This window comes from Canis aureus, chromosome 8, assembly GCF_053574225.1.
Source record: "Canis aureus isolate CA01 chromosome 8, VMU_Caureus_v.1.0, whole genome shotgun sequence".
Classification (NCBI taxonomy): Eukaryota; Metazoa; Chordata; class Mammalia; order Carnivora; family Canidae; genus Canis; species Canis aureus.
This window is the reverse complement of record NC_135618.1, coordinates 41,394,113-41,416,140: the sequence shown is the minus strand read 5'-3', so window position 1 is coordinate 41,416,140 and position 22,028 is coordinate 41,394,113. Positions and strand designations below refer to the sequence as shown.

Genomic DNA, 22,028 nt, shown 5'->3' with positions numbered 1-22,028 from the left:
CCCCCCCGCCCGGGAGGGGGGCTCAAAAATTAGTGTTGGTTCAAGAATATAGTGAAACAACCATTTCTATGAATCTCATAAGCATGATGTTGAGAAAAGAGGCCGGATGCCGGAGTGCATGTTGGCTGGTTCCATTTGTATAGATCAGAACTGTTCTTTGGGGGGCGTCTGCATGGCTCAGTCCAGTACCTTAGGTGTGGACTCTTTTTTGTTGTTGTTGTTAAATTTAATTTATTTATTCGTTCATGAGAGAGGCAGAGACACAGGCAGAGGGAGAAGCAGGCTCCATGTAGGGAGCCTGACGTGGGACTCGATCCCAGGTCTCCAGGATCAGGCCCTGGGCTGAAGGCAGGTGCTAAACCGCTGAGCCACCCGGGCTGCCCAGGTGTGGACCCTTGATGTGGGCTCAGGTCATGATGTCAGGGTCGGGATCTGGAGGCTGGAGTGAAGCTCAGTGCTCAGTGCAGTCTGCTTGAGATTCTCTCACTCTCCCTCTGCCTGTCTCTTCTGTGCTCGCTGCCCCTCTATCAAATAAATCTTAAAAAAAAAAAAAAAAACAAGGGCACCTGGGTGGCTCAAAGTGGTTGAGCCGCTACCTTCACAGCTCAGGTCTTGGTCCTGGGGTCCTAGGATCAAGTCATGTATGGGGTTCCTGCAGGGAGCCTGCTTCTCCCTCTGCCTATGTCTTTGCCTCTCTGTGTCTCTCATGAATAAATAAATAAAAATTTTTGGAAAAACAGAAACTACCCTTTGCTGTTAGATGTCAGCAAGGTGACCTGCCTTGGAGGATTGGATATGAGAGGGAGGGGGTCAATGCGGAGCTGATAGGATAGGGTTCCTCCTGTTGTCTCTCTGGATCTGGGTGCTGGTGAGGTGGGTGTGGTCCTTTGGAGGAAGTTCATTAAGCAGCGAACTTGTTCATTTTTCAGGATGTATGTTGTACTTGAATAAAAAAAAGTATAAAGAGAAAAGGAAAGGGGACAAAGAAAAGAAAGAAAGGAAAGAAAAAGAAAGAAAGAAGAAAGAAAGAAAGAAAGAAAGAAAGAAAGAAAGAAAGAAAGAAGGAAAGAAAGAAAGAAAGAAAGAAAAAAAAAAGGAAAAAAAACACAATGAATTCAAGTATATGTGTTAAGAAGGAAAATTTTCCAGGGCACCTGGGTGGTTCAGTCGGTTAAGCATCTGCCTTTGGTTCGAGTCATAATCTCAGGGCTGGGATGGAGCCCCCGTGTTCAGGCTCCCTGTTCTTCCAGGAGCCTGATTCTCTTTCCTGCACCCCCTCTTTGTGCATGCACTCTCTATCTCTCAAATCAATAAAATCATTTTTTTTAAGTGGTCACACTAAAGAGTTCAGTGTGTGTCCATGTAGTAACCTTTTAACTTCAAAAGGGATCTTCTTGCTGGGAAACATTGAGAGCATGTTGGCGAAGTCACCCTCATTGCCCTCGGGTTGGGAGCTGCCCTGGAGCCTGCAGAGTGCCTGGCACTACCACCTGTCCTCTGGCTGCCTCACTCACTCAAGCATTGGACAAAGAAATAAAAGGGCGCCTCCTCCTTTGATAAGGACCTAGACAGGGCAACACCTTGCAGGTGTGGTTCCCGAGGCCCTAGAGCCCAGCTCAAGAGTTGATACGTGTCTCATTTGCTTCTCATAGTAGCCTTGTGGCTCCTTTTTTACCTATAAGGATATTGAAGGTCACACCATTAGTGAGTATGTGACAGAGGGAGGACTTGAAAATTTAGCTTAAAAGGGAAAGGAAAGATGAGTAAATGTGTATGGATGGGAGGGATAGGTGACAGACATGGAAAGTAGCTCCTAATTCCTCACCTTGAGGTGTGGAGGCTGAGAGGCTGGAGTACCCACACTGCCCACTCTGCCCACCCTCTTGTAGATGGAAGGTGGCTGGTATCTTGATACCTCTGTCTGCTGGGTTTCATAATCTTGAGCAAATCACTACTCAATCAGTTGACTTTCCTGACCTGTAATAAAGGAGGGAACTTCCCATCTCAGACAGCCCCCCACTGCTTTGGTGATCTAAGAAGATAAGGACCAAGTGCTGGAGTAATGACAAACCAAGAGTAAATGCCGTGCTCTGGAAGATGAAACCCTGATTGGAGAAGGAGTCAGGCTTTCTGCCCCTGGACGCCGCCAAGTAAGCACCGTTCAAGTCTCCCCTCCCACCGCCGTCATGTCTAAGTCAGAGTCTCCCAAAGAGCCCGAGCAGCTGCGGAAGCTCTTCATCGGAGGTTTGAGCTTCGAAACGACCGATGAGAGTCTGAGGAGCCATTTTGAGCAATGGGGGACGCTTCCGGACTGTGTGGAAATGAGAGACCCCAACACCAAGCGCTCCGGAGGCTTTGGGTTCGTCACATACACCACCGTGGAGGAGGTGGACGCGGCCACGAACGCCGGGCCGCACAGGGTGGACGGAAGAGTGTGGAACCAAAGAGGGCTGTCTCCCGAGAAGATTCTCAAAGACCCGGTGCCCACTTAACTGTGAAAAAGATTTTTGTCGGTGGCATTAAAGAAGACACTGAAGAACATCATCTAAGAGATTATTTTGAACAGTATGGGAAAATCGAAGTGATTGAGATCATGACTGACCGAGGCAGTGGCAAAAAGAGAGGTTTCGCTTTTGTGACCTTTGACGACCACCACCACTCTGTAGACAAGATTGTCATTCAAAAATACCATACTGTGAATGGCCACAACTGTGAAGTAAGGAAAGCCCTATCGAAGCAAGAGATGGCTAGTGCTCCGTCCAGCCAAAGAGGCCGAAGTGGTTCTGGAAACTTTGGTGGTGGTTGTGGAGGTGGTTTTGGTGGGAATGACAACTTTGGTCGTGGAGGGAACTTCAGTGGTCGAGGTGGCTTCGGTGGCAGTCGAGGTGGTGGTGGATACGGTGGCAGTGGGGATGGCTATAATGGATTTGGTAATGACGGAAGCAACTTGGAGGTGGCGGAAGCTATAACGATTTTGGCAATTACAACAATCAATCCTCAAATTTTGGACCCATGAAAGGAGGAAATTTTGGAAGCAGAAGCTCTGGCCCCTATGGTGGTGGAGGCCAATACTTTGCCAAACCACAAAACCAAGGTGGCTATGGCGGTTCCAGCAGCAGCAGCAGCTATGGCAGTGGCAGAAGGTTTTAGTTACTGCCAGGAGACAAAGCTTAGCAGGAGAGGAGAGCCAGAGAAGTGACAGGGAAGCTACAGGTTACAACAGATTTGTGAACTCAGCCAAGCACAGTGGTGGCAGGGCCTAGATGCTACAAAGAAGACATGTTTTAGACAATACTCATATGTATGGGCAAAAAACTCAAGGACTGTATTTGTGACTGATTGTATAACAGGTTATTTTAGTTTCTGTTCTGTGGAAAGTGTAAAGCATTCCAACAAAGGGTTTTAATGTAGATTTTTTTTTTTGCACCCATGCTGTTGATTGCTAAATGTAATAGTCTGATCATGACGCTGAATAAATGTGTCTTTTTTTAAATGTGCTGTGTAAAGTTAGTCTACTCTGAAGCCTTCTTGGTAAACTACCCCAACAGTGTGAAGTTAGAATTCCTTCAGGGTGATGCCAGGTTCCACTCGAAATTTATTTGCAACCTGCTTGGGCACAGAAGCCATTGTCTCCATAAACCTTGGTGTGGTTGAACTGACAGTTAATGTGTTGTGACCTGGAGTTCACCGTTAAAAGGGTCACCCAAGCAAAGTCCTGGAGTTTATTTGGTTATTATGATTGTTGGCACATCCTATGCAATATATCTAAATTGAATTATGGTATCAGATAAAATTATAGATGGGATTAAAGCTTGTGTATCATCCATTATCATGTGTAATCAATAAATGATTTAATATTCTCTTGAAAAAAAAAAAGGAAAAGGAGTCAGGATTGTTTCCCTAGGGAGAAAGGAACAAGATGCATCACCCACCAGCCAGCGGTGCTTCAGAGCTCAGCCAGCCCTGCTTGTCCTACTTGCCCACTTGACATAAATCACATATTAAATTCAGTCCTTCCAGGGATCCCTGGGTGGCGCAGCGGTTTGGCGCCTGCCTTTGGCCCAGGGCGCGATCCTGGAGACCCGGGATCGAATCCCACGTCGGGCTCTCGGTGCATGGAGCCTGCTTCTCCCTCTGCCTATGTCCCTGCCTCTCTCTCTCTCTCTCTCTCTGTGACTGTCATAAATAAATAAAAATGTTCAAAAAATTATAAATAAATAAATAAATAAATAAATAAATAAATAAATAAATAAATTCAGTCCTTCCCAAGGTCAGGAGGGTAGTTTCCCCTTCCAGAGACTGGAGGTTGAACCCTAGCAGGGTCACCTGATGGCTAAGATATAGACTGAGGCTTTGGAATTCCTGCACCACCTCATACTACCTGTGAGACACGACTTCACAAGAAGTCACTTTCCTTCTCCCCCAGAGCCTCAGATTTTAAGTTTTAAAAGGAAATAAGAATAGTATTCACTGAGGGGGGCACTTGATGGGATGAGCACTGGGTGTTATGCTATATGTTGGCAAATTGAACTCCAATAAAAAATAAAAATAAAAAATAAAAAGAGAATAGTATCCACTTCAGAGGCTGTTGTGGATTAACTGAAGTGACGATAGTGACAAGCTTCACCTGGAACATTCATTCTCAATGGCACACTCAAGGGAATAAAAAATGGTTGTTGGGGAGGGGAAAAACTTAACTCTATGAATAGGTCATAGATACAGATACAGGACACAAACAAATTTGTAGTATAACTGCAGTATTGAAATATCATGGGGTGGAGCACCTGGTGGCTCAGTGGTTGAGCATCTGCCTTCGACTCAGGGCATGATCCCAGGGTCCTGGGATCGGTCCTGCACCAGGCTCTCTGTATGATGCCTGCTTCTCCCTCTGCCTGTGTCTCTGCCTCTCTCTCTCTCTGTCTCTATGAATAAATAAATAAAATCTTAAAATTAAAAAAGAAAACCTTGAACAGATGTTTATTATAGTATTATTCACAATAGCAGAAAGGTAGGAACAACTCAAATGTCCATCAACTGATGAATGGATAGGCTATAACATGATAACATGATGTAGCCATGCAATGGGATCTTCTTGAGTCATAAAAAGGAATGAAGTCCTGATTCAGACTACAACATGGATGAACCTGGAAAATGTTATGCTGAAAGAAGGCAGTCAGACACAAAAGGTCACATATTGAATAATTCTCCACTTCTGTGAAATGTCCAGAATGGACAAATGCATAGAAACTGAAAGTAGGTTCGTGGTTATTGGGGGACTGGGCAGTTGAGGAGGCAGGGGTGGGGATGGGAAGTGACTGCTAATGGGGACGGGTTTCTTTTGGGGGGAACGAAAATGTTTCAGAATCAGACAGTGGTGGCGGTTGAACAACCTTGCGAATATGCTTTAAAAACACTGCTGAATTGTACACTTTAAAAGGGCGAATTTTATGGTATGTGAATTATATCTCAATAAAGCTGTCATTTTTAAATGTTCAGGGGAAAAAATTGTATAAAAAGGCTGGCAGTGTGGGGGAGGGAGGGACAAGAATGAAAGTAAATGGTTGACCTACAGCGTACCCATGAGGAGCGTCAAGATATGCATTTGGGTGGTGGTATTTTTATTATTTTTACAGATCTATAATCTGTTAACTGAAGCCCTTGGGGCCAGATATGTTTCTGCATTCAGAATATTTTGGATTTTAGAAAGGCAATATGGCACACTTACATGTAACCATCTGGCAAGGATCAGGAGAACACCCAGTAAACCAACATTAACATTTCTGCAGGGGTGGCTCAGTTGTCCCTTGGTTTCAGCTTAGGTCGTGATGTTGATGTCATGGAATCAAGCCCCTCATGGGGCTCCCCACTCAGGAGGGAGTCTGCTTCTCTGTCTCCCTACTTGAGCTCTCTCTCTAAAATAAATGAATACATTACAAAAAAATTTTTTCTGCAGGGAAACAGATATACTTTTACACTGAATGAGCCAAAGAAGGGCTCTAAGTCTTTACTGTCCAATACAACAGCCGCATGTGATTGTCGGGTTCTTGAAATGAGGCTAGCCTGTATTGAAGTGTGCCTCAAGTGTAAAATGCCAGATTTCAAAGACTTCATTTGAGAAAACTGATATTTTAAAAAATGTTACAAAGTTAATCACTGTCATATTGATTACAAGTTGAAATGATATTTTGGGTCCATTGGTTCAAATACAATAAATAGATCATTAAAATTGTTCACCTGGGGTGCCTGGTTGGCTCAGTCGGTGGAGTGTCGGACTCTTAATTTTAGCTCAGGTCTTGATCTCAGGATTGTGGATCTGGGCCTCCTGTTGGGCTCCACGCTGGGCATGGAGGCTACTTAAAAAAAAACCTTTTTTTTTTTTTTTTAAATTTCACTTGCTTTTCTTTGCTTCTTAAGATGTGGCTACCAGAAGATTTTTAAGTGCCCATGTGGCTTGCCTTTGCAGCTTATATTCTGTTTCTTACTGGACAGGCACTGCCCTCAGAAATCTGTCAGTTCTGGCAGATGTGCCTTCAAACAAGCTTATTCCAAACTTATTTTTTAAAAAAACAACAAGGGACACCTGGACTGCTCAGTGGTTTGGCACCTGCCTTCAGCCCAAAGTGTGATCCTGGAGACCCGGAATCAAGTCCCATGTCGGGGTCCCTGCTTGGAGCCTGTTTCTCTCTCTGCCTCTCTCTCTGCCTGTGTCTCTGCCTCTCTCTTTCTGTATCTCTCATTAATAAATAAATAAAATATTTTTTAAAATTAAAAATTAAGTTAAATCTAAAAAACAACAAGAAAAAAAAAGCCAAAATCTTTATGTTTCAGTGCATTTAGATGTCTAAAGTATGACTCCAATTGTAGATCCAAGATGTAGTCCGCAGGCCTAGAGAACCAGCAATGAGAAGGAAAGGGGGAAGCTTGCAGCCAGCTGGCTCCACTCCAGAGCTGGCCTCCCACAGCCTGCTGCCAGGCCACCCCCAGCTGCTGGGTCAGCCCGGCTCAGGGATTGTCTGCAGCTCTGCAGGGGAGGGGCAAGGAGGAGGGGGAAGGAGGAGGCTATGTGGGGGCCAGCGGCCCAGGGCTGAAGCACGCGACCAGCCTCAGGCAGAGGACCAGCCATGTCCAGCCCAGGGCTCCTGCTCCTGCTCTTGCTGCTGGCAGCGCCACCCCCGCTGCGGCCCTCCTCGCTGGCACTGCCAGACACCCCGGAGGGCAAGGCCACCATCGTGGGCTTTATCCTCTCGGCACTGGAGAGAGCCACCTCCTTCCTGAAGAAGAGGCTATCTGAAATTAACCTGGACGGTGTGGTGGGGTTCCGGGTCCTGGAAGGTGGGTGCATGTTCATTCCTCTGGACTGGCCCTTGGAAAGCCGGTTCTCAGCCTGTCACCTCCTTGCTCTGCTGGGAGCCTTGCTCCCTCTGGGTGTCTTGGGGGCCCTGCTGTCCTCTGCTGGGAGCCTTGCTCCCTCTGGGTGTCTTGGGGGCCCTGCTGTCCTCAATTATTTAAGAGGCAAAAAGGATTCAGAGGCCACATGGGAAAAGATTTGGAAATTATTATTTTCCTGGGATGAAATGATTCACTTGACAGTGCCAATCCTGATATGTCAAGGACAAGATGGGCAGAAGGGGGTGTACAGGAGGGCGGCTATGGGCAAAACCAGAAACTCTGAGGAGCAGGATCCAACTCCACTCCCCCTACTCCCAGCCAAAGCCACCTCAAGGCTCCAAGAAAAGAGCCAAGTGTTTGTTCAGCTTTCAGGGATTAAGATCACCTACAAGGAGCTGGCAATAGACCAAGGCAAGCAAGGAACCACCCCCCCACACACCCCTCAAGTTGCAAGGAACCCCTCTCCCAAGGCCCCCTTGCCCTTAGTAACAAAGAGCTGACTTGGAACCAGCCTGAGGCTCTGGCCAGCCCCACTTTCACATCACCCCCTCTGGGTAGTCAGTGCAGCTTACCACCCACTGCCCACCCAGACTCCAGGTCCCAGCAGGAGGAGAGGCTCTGGAACAGGTCTGCCTCTGTGCCTGACCTCCCCCAGGAGGCATCCTGGAGAGTCTGAAGATCCAAGACCCTCTGAAGCTAGGACCAGGGTCTCCATTTAATCTCAGCCCCACCCTATAATGCCTCTAGAAATGAATAATAGGAGATCCCTGGGTGGCTCAGTGGTTCGGCTCCTGCCTTCAGCCCAGGTGTGATCCTGGAGATCCAGGATCGAGTCCCGCGTCGGGCTCCCTGCATGGAGCCTCTCTCTCTCTCTCTCTCTCTCTGTCTCTCATGAATAAGTAAAATCTTAAAAAATATATATCCTTAAAAAAAAAAAAGAAATGAATAATAGTAAAAGACCACAGGACTGGCTTCCCCGTTGGGCACAGGATACTTTCAGGGGCCCACAAATTTTTTTGATTTCTCTGAAAGTCAGAAAGAATAAAAATGAACTTTTAGGTCAAAGAGAATAATATAGAATATAAGCATATCCATCTTTATACTAATGCAGTCTTAAGACATACGCTTTAATCTATTTTTTTTAATAAAGGAAGGGGCCCGCAAAACCACAGCATGTGACCCGGCAAATGTGCCTTGAATGTCACCCAGGCACTGGCTGCGTGTAATTGCCAGACAGCCCAGACAGGAATGTGCTCTGTTTTGCTTTCTGCAGGTGAAGACTTTGAGGCACAGAGAGGTTCAGTAACCTCCCTACGCCTCACAGCTGATAGGAAGGGGGGCGGGGTCTAGTATTCAAATCCACCTGCTGTAACAGCCCTTGAGGGAAGGGTGGGCATTGCACTGATTTTTCTGACCACCCTGGAAGTCAGCCACAGCACTGGGCTCCCTCCAAGCAGCCGTTGAATAAACATTCCCGGAATAGGTAACAGACTTTTGTCAGCAGCTGTCCCATGGACCTGTCGGTTCCTCATGAAGAGGGGAAGGAAGGGCAGGTGGTTCCCTTGGCTGTGTGCTTTCTGGGGTCCATGAGGTAATAAAAGATGAAGTTTGCTAAGTACCTGCTAAGCACTGAAACAATGTAAGCCCTCCTGTGGGACATTTCTCTGACTTCTCCCCACAATCCCTAAAGTAAGTTCATTATGATTATCCCCTTTTTACCAATGAGAGGACAGGCTTTAAAAGAGAATGTCCAGGGCAGCCCAGGTGGCTCTGCAGTTTGGCGCCACCTTTGGCCCGGGGCATGATCCTGGAGACCTGGGATTGAGTCCCACGTCAGGCTCCCTGCGTGGAGTCTGCTTTTCCCTCTGCCTGTGTCTGTTCCTCTCTCTGTCTCTCATGAATAAATAAATAAGGTCTTAAAAAAAAAAAAAAAAAAAAAGAATGTCCAAGGTCACACAGCCAGCATGTGCAGGTGGTGGGCTTAGAACCCTGCTCTGTCTGACTTGGCACCCGTTACCTGAATCATTACAGGGTCGATGTGGCTGGGAAGGAGGGACGAGGCAGCCCAAGCTGACACCACACAACAACCTTAAACCAAGGCCACCCCCTCCTCTCCTCTCCACGGCTCTACTCTATCCCTTTGCAATAACCTACTGATACATAACAAATGATCCCCAAACTTAGCTGCATAAAACAATAAAACAGTTATCATTTCTGTTTGTCAGGGATCCAGGAACTGTTGGGCTGGGTGGTTCTGGCTCAGGGTCTCACATAAGGTTGGAGTCATGATGTCAGCCGGGGGTGTGATCATCTGAAGGCTTGACTAGGGCCAGAGGAGCCACCCCATTCACTTCCAGGTAACCCCTGGAGGCCTCAATTCCTCACCACATGGCCTCACCATACGGCTATGTGAGTGCCCTTGCAACATGGCAGCTGGCTTCCCCTAGAGCAAGTGACTCCAGAGAGAGCAAGGTAGAAGCCTCAACATCTTTTACAGCCAAGCCTTGAAGGTCACACACCATTGTTTCCCCTAGTTTCTTACTGGTTTTAGGGGTCAGCCCCATACAGTGCAGGAGGGGCTTGGAAGGGTGTGAAAAACTGGCTGGCCAGGTAAGGTCCTATCCTCATTCTTGGCCTCCTGGGAGACAGAAGAAGTTTACATTCTGGGGGACCCAGGAGCAATAAGATACCCATTGATCCCCCAGATCCATTCTGCTTGGGGCTAGACAGGTGGACATTAACTCTACCAGAGAAAAGCACCCCTCCAGCTGCCTCTGCCAGCCAGGAGGGTGAACCAGAAGGTGGCAGCAACAGGGAGAAATACCACCAGGAGGCCAGGTTGGGTGCACCTCACTGCTAACTACTATAACCTACTGATTATTACTGATAATCAGTTATTACTGATTAACCTACCGCTTCTGGGTTTCATCTGCTTTAGAGCCAAGCAGTCTGGAGCAAGGCTTCAGAAGCAGACGGCCTAGGTTCAAGGGCAGGGAGAGAGTCATGCCTGGAAAAGGATGTTACAGGGCCTGTCATCCCACAAAACTTGCTTAGAACCCTCTTTTTTTTTTTAAGATTTTATTTATTTATTCATGAGAGACAGAGAGAGAGAGAGAGAGGCAGAGACACAGGCAGAGGGAGAAGCAGGCTCCATGCAGAGAGCCTGATGCAGGACTCAATCCTGGGTCTCCAGGATCACACCCCGGGCTGAAGGCAGCGCTAAACCGCTGAGCCACCCAGGGGCTTAGCACCCTCTTAAACCTCATCTACCCTCCCCACCAAAGTCTCTACCTGAAGCAGAGAACAACTCAAGCCAAGTCTCACCCTCTCAGCTCTGTGCTGAGGCTTTCCCTCACCTCTCCTCTCTTGACCACCTCTTTTGTCCTCACCATCACTATTTTCTCCCACCCCTGCGGAGCCACTGCTAATCCAAAAGGCACCTCTGTGAGGATTAGAAAAAGATGTCTCCTTCCTCAAGTCACTTGCCTGCCATCTGCTGGAAAATTGTCTCAGTACATATACAAATCCATGATAGGAATATATACTGCTCTTGTGCAGTGTACAACCTGCTCAACTGTGTATAGTTGTACACTTGTACACAGTGGCTCTCCACTCAGTCCCTTCCTCATCTTTTTCTCCTGTAGAGCAAACCTTAAATCTCCCTAATCAATACTTACGACTAAACAGAGTATTAAGTGTTTACTCTGTACTATGAACAATGCTAAGTCCTCTCTATATATCAGTTCATTTAATCCTTACAACCACCCACTCCAAGAAGTAAAGAACATCATTCCCCATTTTATAGATGAAGAAAGTAAAATGGAAATAAATTAAATATCTTTCTCAGGTCCCCCAACAAGAAAGTGTTAGAGTCAGGATCTGAACCCAGGCCCACCTCCAAAAATCAAGCTCTTAGCTGCCAACTTCTAGCACTCCAGCCCCACTCCCATCACACCCACATCACCTGGCTGAGCCCCACAAGACCTAATTTCTAATAAGCTCAGCCAAGTCTTTCTTCTCAGAAGCTGGAGGAGGCAGGGAGGCTCAGGAAGCATTATAAGTTAGGATAATTTTTCCTGTCCAAGTGGTTTGTCAAATGATGAAATGAACGAAGTCTTTTCCTTTCCAGTGCAGCTAAAAGCTGTTCAGGAAAAGTGGGCCCAGGACCCCCAGCTGCAGCAGCTGAGCCTGCGTGTGGCGAAGCTGGTGGAAAAGCTAGCGCCTCTCCTTCACAGATCCATCTTCTACCTCAAGCTGAGTGACCCCAAGTACCTAAGAGGTAATAGCAGGAGAGTAGAGTCCCATTTCTTCAGGAACACAGCATCTGAGGGTGCTCCTCCCGGTGTCAGGGAGGGTCTGGGACAGTCTGTAACCGAGTTCTAGTGGGACGAACACACCACAGGCTGACCCTGGGAAATGTTTGGTCATCCCTGACCAGATTGAGATGACCTCTCCCACCCACATGGGGAGTAGGGAACATGTCTCCTTGTTCAGCTAACCCAGCTTGGTAGCCTTCATCCTAGACCAGAGTGGAGGGTCTGGTCTGTCCCAGAGAGTAGGGTATCTCAAAAGTAATTTAGCCCTTTGTGCATCAAACATTAGCAACCTGCTATTATTTGTATCTCTCTGACCCACCCTATAAGCCTGGCATGAACCATTCCGGAGGGTGGTGGAGGCAGACGACCTATAAAACCAGCCCCACCTGCCTATCCAGCCTCCTAGACTCCCAGCTCCCAGTCAGGTGTGTGGGAGCAAATGAGGAGATAATTATCCCGTCCATCCTTCCTTTTCAGACAACAGCCTGGCTGCACACCCCAGCCCTCCTCCCTACCTCTGATCTCCAGGTCCCCCACCTCCTCCCAGGCCTGATCCTAAGACCATCCCAACTTGTGTCACCCTAATGATGTCCCTTGACATCTGTTTTGTAAGAACTCCACTTTCTAACCAAACCAAAGGAGTCAACTAACCCTTTTTGTATGTCTCATGCTTCCATGGGATAAAGTGGATTTGATCAAAACCTGTCCCAAAAAACAAAAACGAAAACAAAAACCCTGTCCCAACACTATTCTTATTGATTAAAAAAAATTTTTTTAAGTTAGTTTTTTAACTCTCAGCTTCCTGAGAGTTTCAAATACAATGTGTAACCAGCAGGCAAGGCTCAGAGCCCCGAGCAGGCTTGTGTGTGGTTAGGGCTACCTGGACAGGGACACCTAGTTCCTTGGCTTGGGCTGCAGGAGCCTGGGTGCAGTTAGGCAAGTCTTGGCCCACCACTTCTCAGTGTCTTCCTCCTCACCTCACCTCTTTACCAGAGTTCCAGCCAACCATCCAGCCTGGGTTTTGGAAGCTTCCGCGTGCTTGGACCAGCACAGATGCCTCCATGGTCTACCCCACCTTTGAGCCACAGGACTCCTTCTCAGAGGAACTCAGTGACTCCTGTCTGGTGCAACTGCTGGGAACAGGGTGGGCCCCCTGCACTTGCCCCGCTTCCCAAAATCCCAAAACACTTATTCTCTGTTTGTCCTCCTGTCCCACCCACTCTCCAAGTCCCCAAGGATCTGTGTAAAATCAGGCAAAGCCACCTGCCCAACCACCCTGACACCAACCTCTCCCACCCCCATTGAGCCTAAGCTGGCCCCACTCCCACTCAAGACTTGCAGCCAAGTCCAAACGTCTACCCCACTTCCTGCATGCCCTCCTTTTGCCTGCCACCCATATCCCATTGGTCTCTCAGACCTGAGGGGATCCTTTCAAAAACCACATCTGAACATCCTGCCCCTGGTGTGAAGCTTCCTGTTGTTCTCAGAACAAAGCCCCAACTCCTGCTGTCATCCCAGGTCTGGGGACCTCTCTCGTCCAGCTCCTGGGGCCCTTGTCACACTCTCAAGAGTACCTACTTTGCCTGTGCCTAGCTGGCATTTGGGGGCCTCCACCTGCCATGCCCCACCCATCCCCATGCCTAAGTAACTGCTTACACTTCAGGGCCACATCCTTCCTCCAGAACCTTCCCTGGCCCCACTGCACAAGACTGACCTCCCCGAGTAGGCTGGCTCTCCTAGCACCACTAGTAGCCGTAGATACAATCTATATTTGTCTATGGTTCTGCCTCCCTCACTGAGCTATAGGTGTCTGAAAGCAGGAATAGAGCCTCATTAAGCTCACCATTTTATCCTGTTGTGCAGTAGCCTTGGAGCATGCCCAGAATCAGCCCTAGGTTCAGAGGACTGCTGTGTAGAGCAGTGCTGGGAAAGAGTATTCTTGGGGGTCCCACAGAGCAATAGGAAGCTGCAGCCCCCTGGAGCTCCCCCAACCCAGGATAACTCCAGTGTCACCTCCCCTATGCTGGAGTTACTGGTTTAGAAAAAGCAAGACATAGTACACCTGTGTTCTATCCAGCAACCCCTTGGGCAGAGCTCGGCGCCTGGAACCTACTGGGTTTCTAAGAACCAGTGGGAGAATAGGGACCAAGGAAGGCTCCATGTCCTCAAACTTCCTTTCAGGCACCCTTCTCTAGAGCCTGATCCACTTCTTCCCCAGGACAGACAGCAGCCAGCCCTGCCGGGTCTCTGACTTCTGCAGAACCCTGATGACCAAGCCCGGCTACTCAGGCTACGGCCTGTCCCACCAGCTGCTCTTCTTCCTCTTGGCCAGAATGGTAAGTGCCCCACATGGGCCAGCCACACACATACAGGACAGAGAAAGATAAAAAGGGGCTCGTGGCAATGTGGCTTTTGTATACTACACACAGGGAAAATAAGCGAGTTTTTGGACACCAAGAAGAAGTCAGAGTAGCCTGCCATCTGTCTGCTGTAACACTATAATACGGAACCAGACTAGGGAGGAGGGATGGTAGGATCCGGATTCTAGTTGGATAGATAGCTTTGCGTGCTGAACTGGATTGTAGGTACCAGGAAAACAAAAAGAGAGAAAGAGTAAAAGAGAAGCAGCAGAAAGAACTCAGCAAACAATACAAATGGACAAGGATTTAGAACATTTGGTCTGTAGCAGCTTCCAGAAAACCCCTGCCTCTGCGGTACCCGATGCTCTTCCAAACCCAAGAGATCAAACATTGCTAATTAATAATAATAATTTTGGGATCCCTGGGTGGCGCAGCAGTTTGGTGCCTGCCTTTGGCCCAGGGCGCGATCCTGGAGACCCGGGATCGAATCCCACATCGGGCTCCCGGTGCATGGAGCCTGCTTCTCCCTCTGCCTATGTCTCTGCCTCTCTCTCTCTCTCTCTGTGACTAATAAATAAATAAAAAATTAAAAAAAATAATAATAATAATTTTAAATATACATATTTCCTCATATAGAAAAGTAAGGCTCAGGGAATTCCCTGGGTGATTCAGTGATTAGCGCCGCCTTCAGTCCAGGGCGTGATCCTGGAGACCCGGGATCAAGTCCCACGTCGGGCTCCCTGAGTGGAGCTTACTTCTCCCTCTGCCTCTGTCTCTCTGTCTCTCTGTCTCTCTCTCTGTCTCTCATGAATAAATAAATAAAATCTGAAAGAAAGAAAGAAAGAAAGAAAGAAAGAAAGAAAGAAAGAAAGAAAGAAAGAAAGAAAGAAAGAAAGGTAAGGCTCAGGGGCGCCTGGGGGGCTCAGTTGGCAGTTGGTTAAGCGTCTGCCTTCAGCTCAGGTCATGGTCCCAGGGTCCTGGGATCGAGCCCTGCATTGGGCTTTCTGCTGGGTGGAGAGCCTGCTTCTCCCTCTCTCTCTGCTTCTTCCCCTGTTCATCCTCTCTTTCTGTCAAATAAATAAAATCTTTAAAAAAAGATGAGGCTCATTATCTCTGTGGAAAGATGTTATTCTATGTGCAGAAATTATTAGCTGAGAAGGTGTTTAATGTTTTATTTGGCAGGTTTTAAATTTTTTTAAATTTATTTGTAAGCTGTCACTGTCTAGAATTTCTATAAATAAAATAAAAATCAAATTATGAGGAAAATTATTTTGATTACTAGATTGGACCAGTAGAAAGCTCCTCTGACACATTGCTACAGAAACTGCCTCATCTCATATCCTGTCCTGTCCCTGGGACCCGTCCATGGCCCATGCTTTGAGCAGCACTGAAGCTGCCGGTTGGGTTAGCCTGGAATCTGAACATGACAGCCGCGAATGGCTAGGACACTGTAGAGTCAGGCTTGTGTCGGGCACTTTCTAATTATGGTACCGCCCACCCAGGTGAGCACCTCTGGTGCAGCACCCAGCGACATCCCCCTTTCCCTGTGCCTGAGACCCTTGGGGCTCAGAAAGGTTAACTTAGGGCATCCAGGTGGCTCAGTGGTTGAGCATCTACCTTTGGCTCAGGTCATGATCCCAGAGTCCTGGGATCGAGTCCCACATCAGGCTCCTCACAAGGAGCCTGCTTCTCCCTCTGCCTCTGTCTCTCTCTCTTTATATCTTTCATAAATAAATAAAATCTTAAAAAAAAAAAAAAAAAAGGTTAACTGAGCTGGCTCCGGTCACACAGCTCCTGAGTGGCAGAGCCGACTCACACCTAGCTCTTTCTGACCACCCTCCCCCCCCAGTAACAGAGCCCCCAGGAGTCCAGAGGTATAGATGGGGAAGAAATTCTGGGAAAAGGGGAAAGACTTCTGGAACAGAGAGTGGGTATGTCACCCATACCACTAACTCCCCTGTTTCTGGCTGTTTGTTCCCCCTCAGAAGGGGTGCACCGAGGGGCCGTTTCGCCAGAGCCAGCACTACATGAACCTCTTTTGTGCCAACATGATGGACCTGAACTGGAGAGCTGAGGCCATCGGATATGCCTACCCCACGCGGGACATCTTCATGGAAAACAGTGAGCCCTGGCATTCCTCTCTAGGGACAAAGCAGTGGAGTGTCCCTGATTCAGAGGGCACGCGTGCACACATGCGAACAGCTCCAGTAGGACTGCCAGATTTAGCAAATAAAAATACAGGGTGCTCAAGAAAATTTGAACTTTAGATAAACTGAATATATTTTTAGTATAAGCATATCCTGGACATTCCATGGGATATACTTATGCTTTAAAATTTGCATTTGTGTTTATTGGACACTCAAATTTAATTGGCCATCCTATATTTCATCTGCCACTATGTGACTGCTTCCTGCCCCCAAAGGCTGACCAGTGATGGAGCTTTGGACTGACAGCCTAGCTGACTGGCAAACAGACTTTGAAGCCTCAGAGATGAGGCAGAAAAGGAGTCTCTGGGGGGCTGCTCCTTGGCTTGGGCATCTAGATCCCTCTATGGACCTCAACTCTTGAGTGCCTCCAGTGAAGGCCCTAAATGGAAGGCAGGGCCTAGCCTGGGAGCTGCCTTCTTCCGGCCACTGCATTGAGCACCCACCTCCCCGGCAGGAGGAGGCAGGTGGCACTGTACAGCCTTGGGCATGGAAGCAGGTGGGCCTGGAGGGGCAGGCCTGTAGAGGTCCTCTGTCTTTGCTTCCAGTCATGTTTTGCGGAATCAGCGGCTTCTTGGATTTCTACAAGCTCCGGTGGCTGGAAGCCATTCTCAACTGGCAGAAGTCACAAGAAGGATGCTTCGGGAAGCCTGGTGAGCTGCACTTCCACGCTGGCTGGGAGCAGGAGGCTGATGGGGGGTGGTAGTGGTAGAGTGGTCTTAGTAGCTCAGAGAGATGTGCAACATGTATATGCACACAAATCCACATGTGAACACACACTCACACACACACAGAAATAGGCTTGGACCTTTGGAAGCCAAAACTTTGCAAAATAGGAGACAGTCTTTTTGGAAGGTGTTGGTCCCCAGCACCTGCGTGAACAAGTCCATTCTTCAGTAAGTATTCCCTGAGCACCTGCTCTGTGCCAGGCTTTGGGGAAAATGAGAGCCCTGAAGAAAAGAGGCAGAAAGTCCCTAAATTAACCAATAAGTGAAATAATTGTTCAATAAGTTCTGATAAGGGCTGTAAAGGAGACAACAGGCTCCTTTAGAAAGAAAGGAATATGGAAGAAGGTTCTTTGGGTAGGAGTATTCAGGCAAGATGTCTGGAGCAGGTGACATAGATGTAGAGGCAGAGAGGACATAGCCCCTTTCCACCTGGGTGATCCTGGGCAGCTGGTCCTCTTTGCTGTAAGTCACTTCACCTCACTGAGCCTTGATTTCCTCATCTGTAAATAAATGAGTATAATATCTCCTTCCTGGAGCACCTGGGTGGCTCAGATGGTTAAGCATCTTCCTTCAGCTGAGGCCATGAACTCAGGGTCCTGGAATGGAGCCCTGCGTCAGGCACCTTGCTCAGTGGGGAGTCTGCTTCTCCCTCTGCCTCTCTCCTCCTCTCATGCTCACTCTCACTCTCAAACAAATAAATAAAATCTTTAATAAAATAAAATGAAAAAATAAATAAATGAATAAATAAAATAAAATAAAATAAAATAATCCCTTTCCTGAGCTGTGAGGAGTTAACATAATACATAATACATAATACATCTGTCCTGTGCATGATACAGAGGAGGCTCCCAATAAATGCTGAAGCTTGGGATCCTCAAGGAGGCAAACCTTTTGAAATAAGATAGTCTAGGGATGCCTGGGTGGCTCAGGGGTTGAGTGCCTGCCCTTGGCCCAGGGGTAATCCTGGAGTCTGTGGATCGAGTCCCACATCAGGCTCCCTACATGGAGCCTGCTTCTCTCTCTATGTCTCTGCCTCTCTTTCTCTGTGTCTCTCATGAATAAATAGATTTTAAAAAAAAAAACCTTTTTTTTTTTTAAGATTTTATTTATTTATTCATGAGAGACACAGAGAGGGAGAGAGAGAGGCAGAGACACAGGTAGAGGGAGAAGCAGACTCCATGCAGGGAGCCCGACGTGGGACTCGATCCCGGGTCTCCAGGATCACACCCTAGGCTGAAGACGGTGCTAAACCGCTGAGTCAGGATCCCTGGGTGGCGCAGCGGTTTGGCGCCTGCCTTTGGCCCAGGGCGTGATCCTGGAGACCCGGGATTGAATCCGACGTCGGGCTCCCGGTGCATGGGGCCTGCTTCTCCCTCTGCCTGAGTCTCTGCCTCTCTCCCTCTCTGTGGCTATCATAAATTAAAAAAAAAAAAAATGCTGAGCCACCTGGGCTGCCCTTAAAAAAAAAACCTTTTAAAAAAATAAGATAAGCTGTTTTTAAAATAGTGGAGTTTATCAAATGAAGATTCTCAGGCCCCCAGACATACAGATGCGGCAGGCAGAAAGTGGGCCTGTGGAACTTGCATTTTTAAGAAGCTCCTCTTCCTGTTCTGATGTGGGTGGTTGGGGGATCACAACTGGAGAAACATCAGTAGATGACAAGTTTAGGCAGTGTGTAAGGGTATGCAGACAGGTGCTCAAGGAATCTTCTGGAAGAACCTCCAGATTCCAGAGAAGACCTGAGTTGCTTGAGGTGTTGTGAGGGGGAGAAGGTTTGGTGAGTAATGTGTAAAAATCCATCTTGAGAAGGTCACCTTTCAATTCTCCCAGCTGCTGAAAATGAAGAATTATCAAAAACCATTCAACACCAACAGCATGTTTTGAGAAGAATGAAGAGGCGAGAAAAACAATTTGCAGGTAATGAAAATACCCAGGGGCCTTCTGGGCATGAAACCAAGACACCCCAGGAAGGCTGCACACCTCAGTGGAAATGTGCCCTGGCATCCCTGAAAGGCAGGGTCTGGGACGTGGAGGGCAGGGTAGGAAGTGGGAGTCCAGAGATCTGGTCTCCAGTGGAAGGAACATAAAAGAAGTTTCAGTGTGTTACTGAAAATCACAGGGATACCCCCTTTCTCAGTCAAGGTCAAGTTAGGAGAACAGAACCCACACTGGGAACTTGAGGCAGAGGGAACTTAATGTAGGGAACTCTTCTCAGAGGTGTTGCAAGAGGTGAACCCAGAAAAGTGAGAAAACCCAGCGATTAATCATTTCAGGAAGCCACTACCCTCCCTGCAGGCTGAGCTGGAGGACTGTGGACTGAGGTGGAGTTAGCAGAGCCTGCAGGGGCTGCTCATGGAGGAGCAAGAGACAGGGAGAAATACCCGATCTTCACAGTTTGTGTCGGCTGTTGCTCAGACCTAACCATAAGCTGACGGGCAAGGCATCCTGGGAATTGTAGTTTGGAAGGGTCAGTTCACTGTAATCTGGAGCAAAAAGGAGCAGGAGGGAATCTTCAAGCCAACGGGCAAGTGACCAGTGCACTCCCTGTGGCCACAGGTCCAGATGCCCCCAGTTTACACCCATTGTCCTGGAGCCATTAAGAATAGCGCCTCCTTTCCTCCCCAAAGTGTCCTGGTTGAGATGATAAATTACATGGTCAATCCACCTGTTCTCCACTGAGAATCAGATACAGTTATATTGAGAAGGGAAGAAATATTTATTATGGGAGGAAGGGAGGATGAGAGGGAGGGAGGCAGAAAAAAGGAAGAGAAGACCTGATTCATTTAATTTTTTCAATTTTTTTTAAAATTTTTTTTAATTTTTATTTATTTGTGATACTCAGAGAGAGAGAGAATGAGGCAGAGAGACAGGCAGAGGGAGAAGCAGGCTCCATGCAGGGAGCCCGACGTGGGATTTGATCCCGGGTCTCCAGGATCGCGCCCTGGGCCAAAGGCAGGTGCCAAACCGCTGCGCCACCCAGGGATCCCCATTTTTTTAATTAATAAAAAATAAATAACTGCAAGACAGAAGCAGGAAAGGAGGTGGAATAGCAGCTCGAAGAGCAGATGCCCAGTGTATGCTGGTGAATGATCCCAGTAGCTAGATGTCTCCCCATGAACGCCATTGTAACCTCATCGTCTGCCTACGGGTAGCCAAGAGAAGGGAATGGAAGCACAAACCCAAAGGCTGGGTTGGAGAAGGGAGAGACGTTCTCAGGAGACTTCCAGAAGCCCTGGACTAGGCCTGCCTGACCCATGGGGCTGGCACTACCTATGGCCAGGTGGTTGGGGGTCTGCTGTGCATGCCTTGGATTGCTGGCTGCCCCCTAAAAGCAGACAGCTGGACCCTAGGACCATCCTGAGGGCTGGAGCAGGAGCTGCAGAGAGGCCCGAGGTCCCTCCTGGGCCCCTGCGAAGTGAGGACAGTCTAGGAAACTGCCCAGGAGGGAGTGGTGCTTCCTTTCTTTCTGGTGCACACCCCCTGCACATCCATGGAGCGGAGGGCAGCCAGCGTGGAGATTTAGAGCACAGGATTTGAAATCATGCTGTCAAGGTTCAAATCTGCTTCTGCTCCTTCCTTGATGTGAGAGTCGCTCAACCTCTCCGAGGTTTCTCACTCAGTTTCTTTATCTGTAAAATAGGGACCTAGCAGTGCCTCCTTCATCAAGCTCTTGGGGGCTAATATCAGATCACCATGCAGAGTGCTCCCCCTGGCATCTGGTGTATGATAGTGTGGGCTGCTAGGGCTGGTAGTTAGGCTCCTCGAAACCAGCATTCTCCCTCCCTCCCAAGACTCTAGCTGGGTTCCTTCTCTTCTCCAAGTCTGTGAGGGGAGAGGAATGTCCTGACTCCCCCACCACCTGATCAGAAACAAAAGGTGGGTGGCCCCCTTTGAGTTTAGAGAACTAAGTAACATCTGTGGGGTTCTTGTCTCAGGCAGGTGCTCAGGATCACCTGGGACCAGGCAAGACTAAGACAGCAGTGAGGGCGGGTATTGAGGTCAAGAAATGAGCTGTGGAGTTCCTAGCGCTGGGGAGCTCGGCTCTGCTACTTAAGCCTCAGTTTCTCTACCTGCAAAATGGGCAATAGGGTGCTGCCCTAGAAGGTCTCATTTGGGGTCTGACAGCAAGGGAAGGTGGGAAAGGGCTGGACAAGGATGTGGCCTCAGGTCAGGTCCCAGGGGAGGGGAGCTCTGGAGTGGAAATCACACCTGAGTCACCCTGCTGACATGGGAGGCTGGGCTTGTGTGTCCTGTATTGGTATGTCATTGGGAGAAAGCATAACCTCCCCAACGAGGAGGTCCCAATAGGCTGGGGTCATCTCTCTGGAGAGGGGAGCCACCAGTGGCCAGCACTCCTAGCAGCTGGTGGCTGGGCACCTGGCCCAGATCTGGCTGGCTGGGGAAGTAGCCAAAAAGCACTCGTAATGGAAACGTGGCCACCATGCAGCTCTCACAGGGAGGACTCTCTCTCTCTCTCCTCAGATAGCTGCTCCTCCCACAACACAGCCATGGCTGTGGCAGCTCTAGGTGGCTTCCTCTACGTCCTAGCCGAATACCCTCCAGCAAGTGGAGAGCTGAGGCAGTCTACACTGGCGCCACCCACGGCCACTGCGACAAATGTTTCCACACCTGCCACTGGCAGATGAAACTGATGCCATTAGGCAGTCCTTTCACCCTGAAGTCCTGGGCGCCATGCCCTCACAAGGAGGCATCAGAAGAAAGGACTAGCAAAGCAACCCAGCTTCATCCCCTTGAGGAGCAGGGCCAGGGAAGGCGATGTGAGGAGGGATCCAGGCGTGGGATCCAGGCGTGGAAGCAGATGAATAAATTTAGAGTGCAATTGAGTCGTGTTTCTCAGCTGTTTGGACAACTTCTAAGGCTCTGTTTCAAGTCACAACACAAATTCCAAGGAGACCCGTAACTTGAGTCTTAAAGGCAATTTGTTCAGGTGTCAACTGTTGCATCTTTCCCAGCGGGAGAAATAAGGGTCCCTGAATGAAACAGTGCAAGTGATGATTGAACTTGAGATAT

At 48.4% G+C, this 22,028-nt stretch overlaps 1 protein-coding gene and 1 pseudogene across 2 annotated transcripts; both read left to right on the top strand.

Moving 5' to 3' along the window:
* Nucleotides 1–1,113: 1,113 nt before the first annotated feature.
* LOC144318960 (heterogeneous nuclear ribonucleoprotein A1-like) lies at nucleotides 1,114–3,493 on the top strand (annotated as a pseudogene).
* A 3,585-nt stretch (nucleotides 3,494–7,078) lies between these two features.
* C8H16orf89 (chromosome 8 C16orf89 homolog) lies at nucleotides 7,079–21,841 on the top strand. Of its 2 annotated transcripts, none has more exons than XM_077906517.1 (8): nucleotides 7,079–7,332; nucleotides 11,519–11,668; nucleotides 12,699–12,849; nucleotides 13,924–14,041; nucleotides 16,054–16,186; nucleotides 16,818–16,922; nucleotides 18,828–18,914; nucleotides 21,480–21,841. In XM_077906517.1, the coding sequence occupies exons 1-8, from the start codon at nucleotides 7,122–7,124 to the stop codon at nucleotides 21,641–21,643; spliced, it is 1,119 nt and encodes a 372-aa protein (XP_077762643.1). In that variant the 5' UTR covers nucleotides 7,079–7,121; the 3' UTR covers nucleotides 21,644–21,841. The 2 variants fall into 2 exon arrangements, with proteins under 2 accessions (XP_077762643.1, XP_077762642.1); XM_077906516.1 differs by having other exon boundaries at nucleotides 7,080–7,332; nucleotides 16,051–16,186.
* Nucleotides 21,842–22,028: the final 187 nt, after the last annotated feature.

Excerpts from the sequence above, each read along its gene's own strand:
- C8H16orf89 (XM_077906516.1), top strand. The coding sequence starts at position 7,122 with ATGTCCAGCCCAGGGCTCCTGCTCCTGCTCTTGCTGCTGGCAGCGCCA. Across the intron at positions 12,850-13,923 it reads GTGCAACTGCTGGGAACAGG|GACAGACAGCAGCCAGCCCT; the intron begins GTGGGCCCCCTG and ends CTTCTTCCCCAG. Across the intron at positions 18,915-21,479 it reads GCGAGAAAAACAATTTGCAG|ATAGCTGCTCCTCCCACAAC; the intron begins GTAATGAAAATA and ends CTCTCTCCTCAG.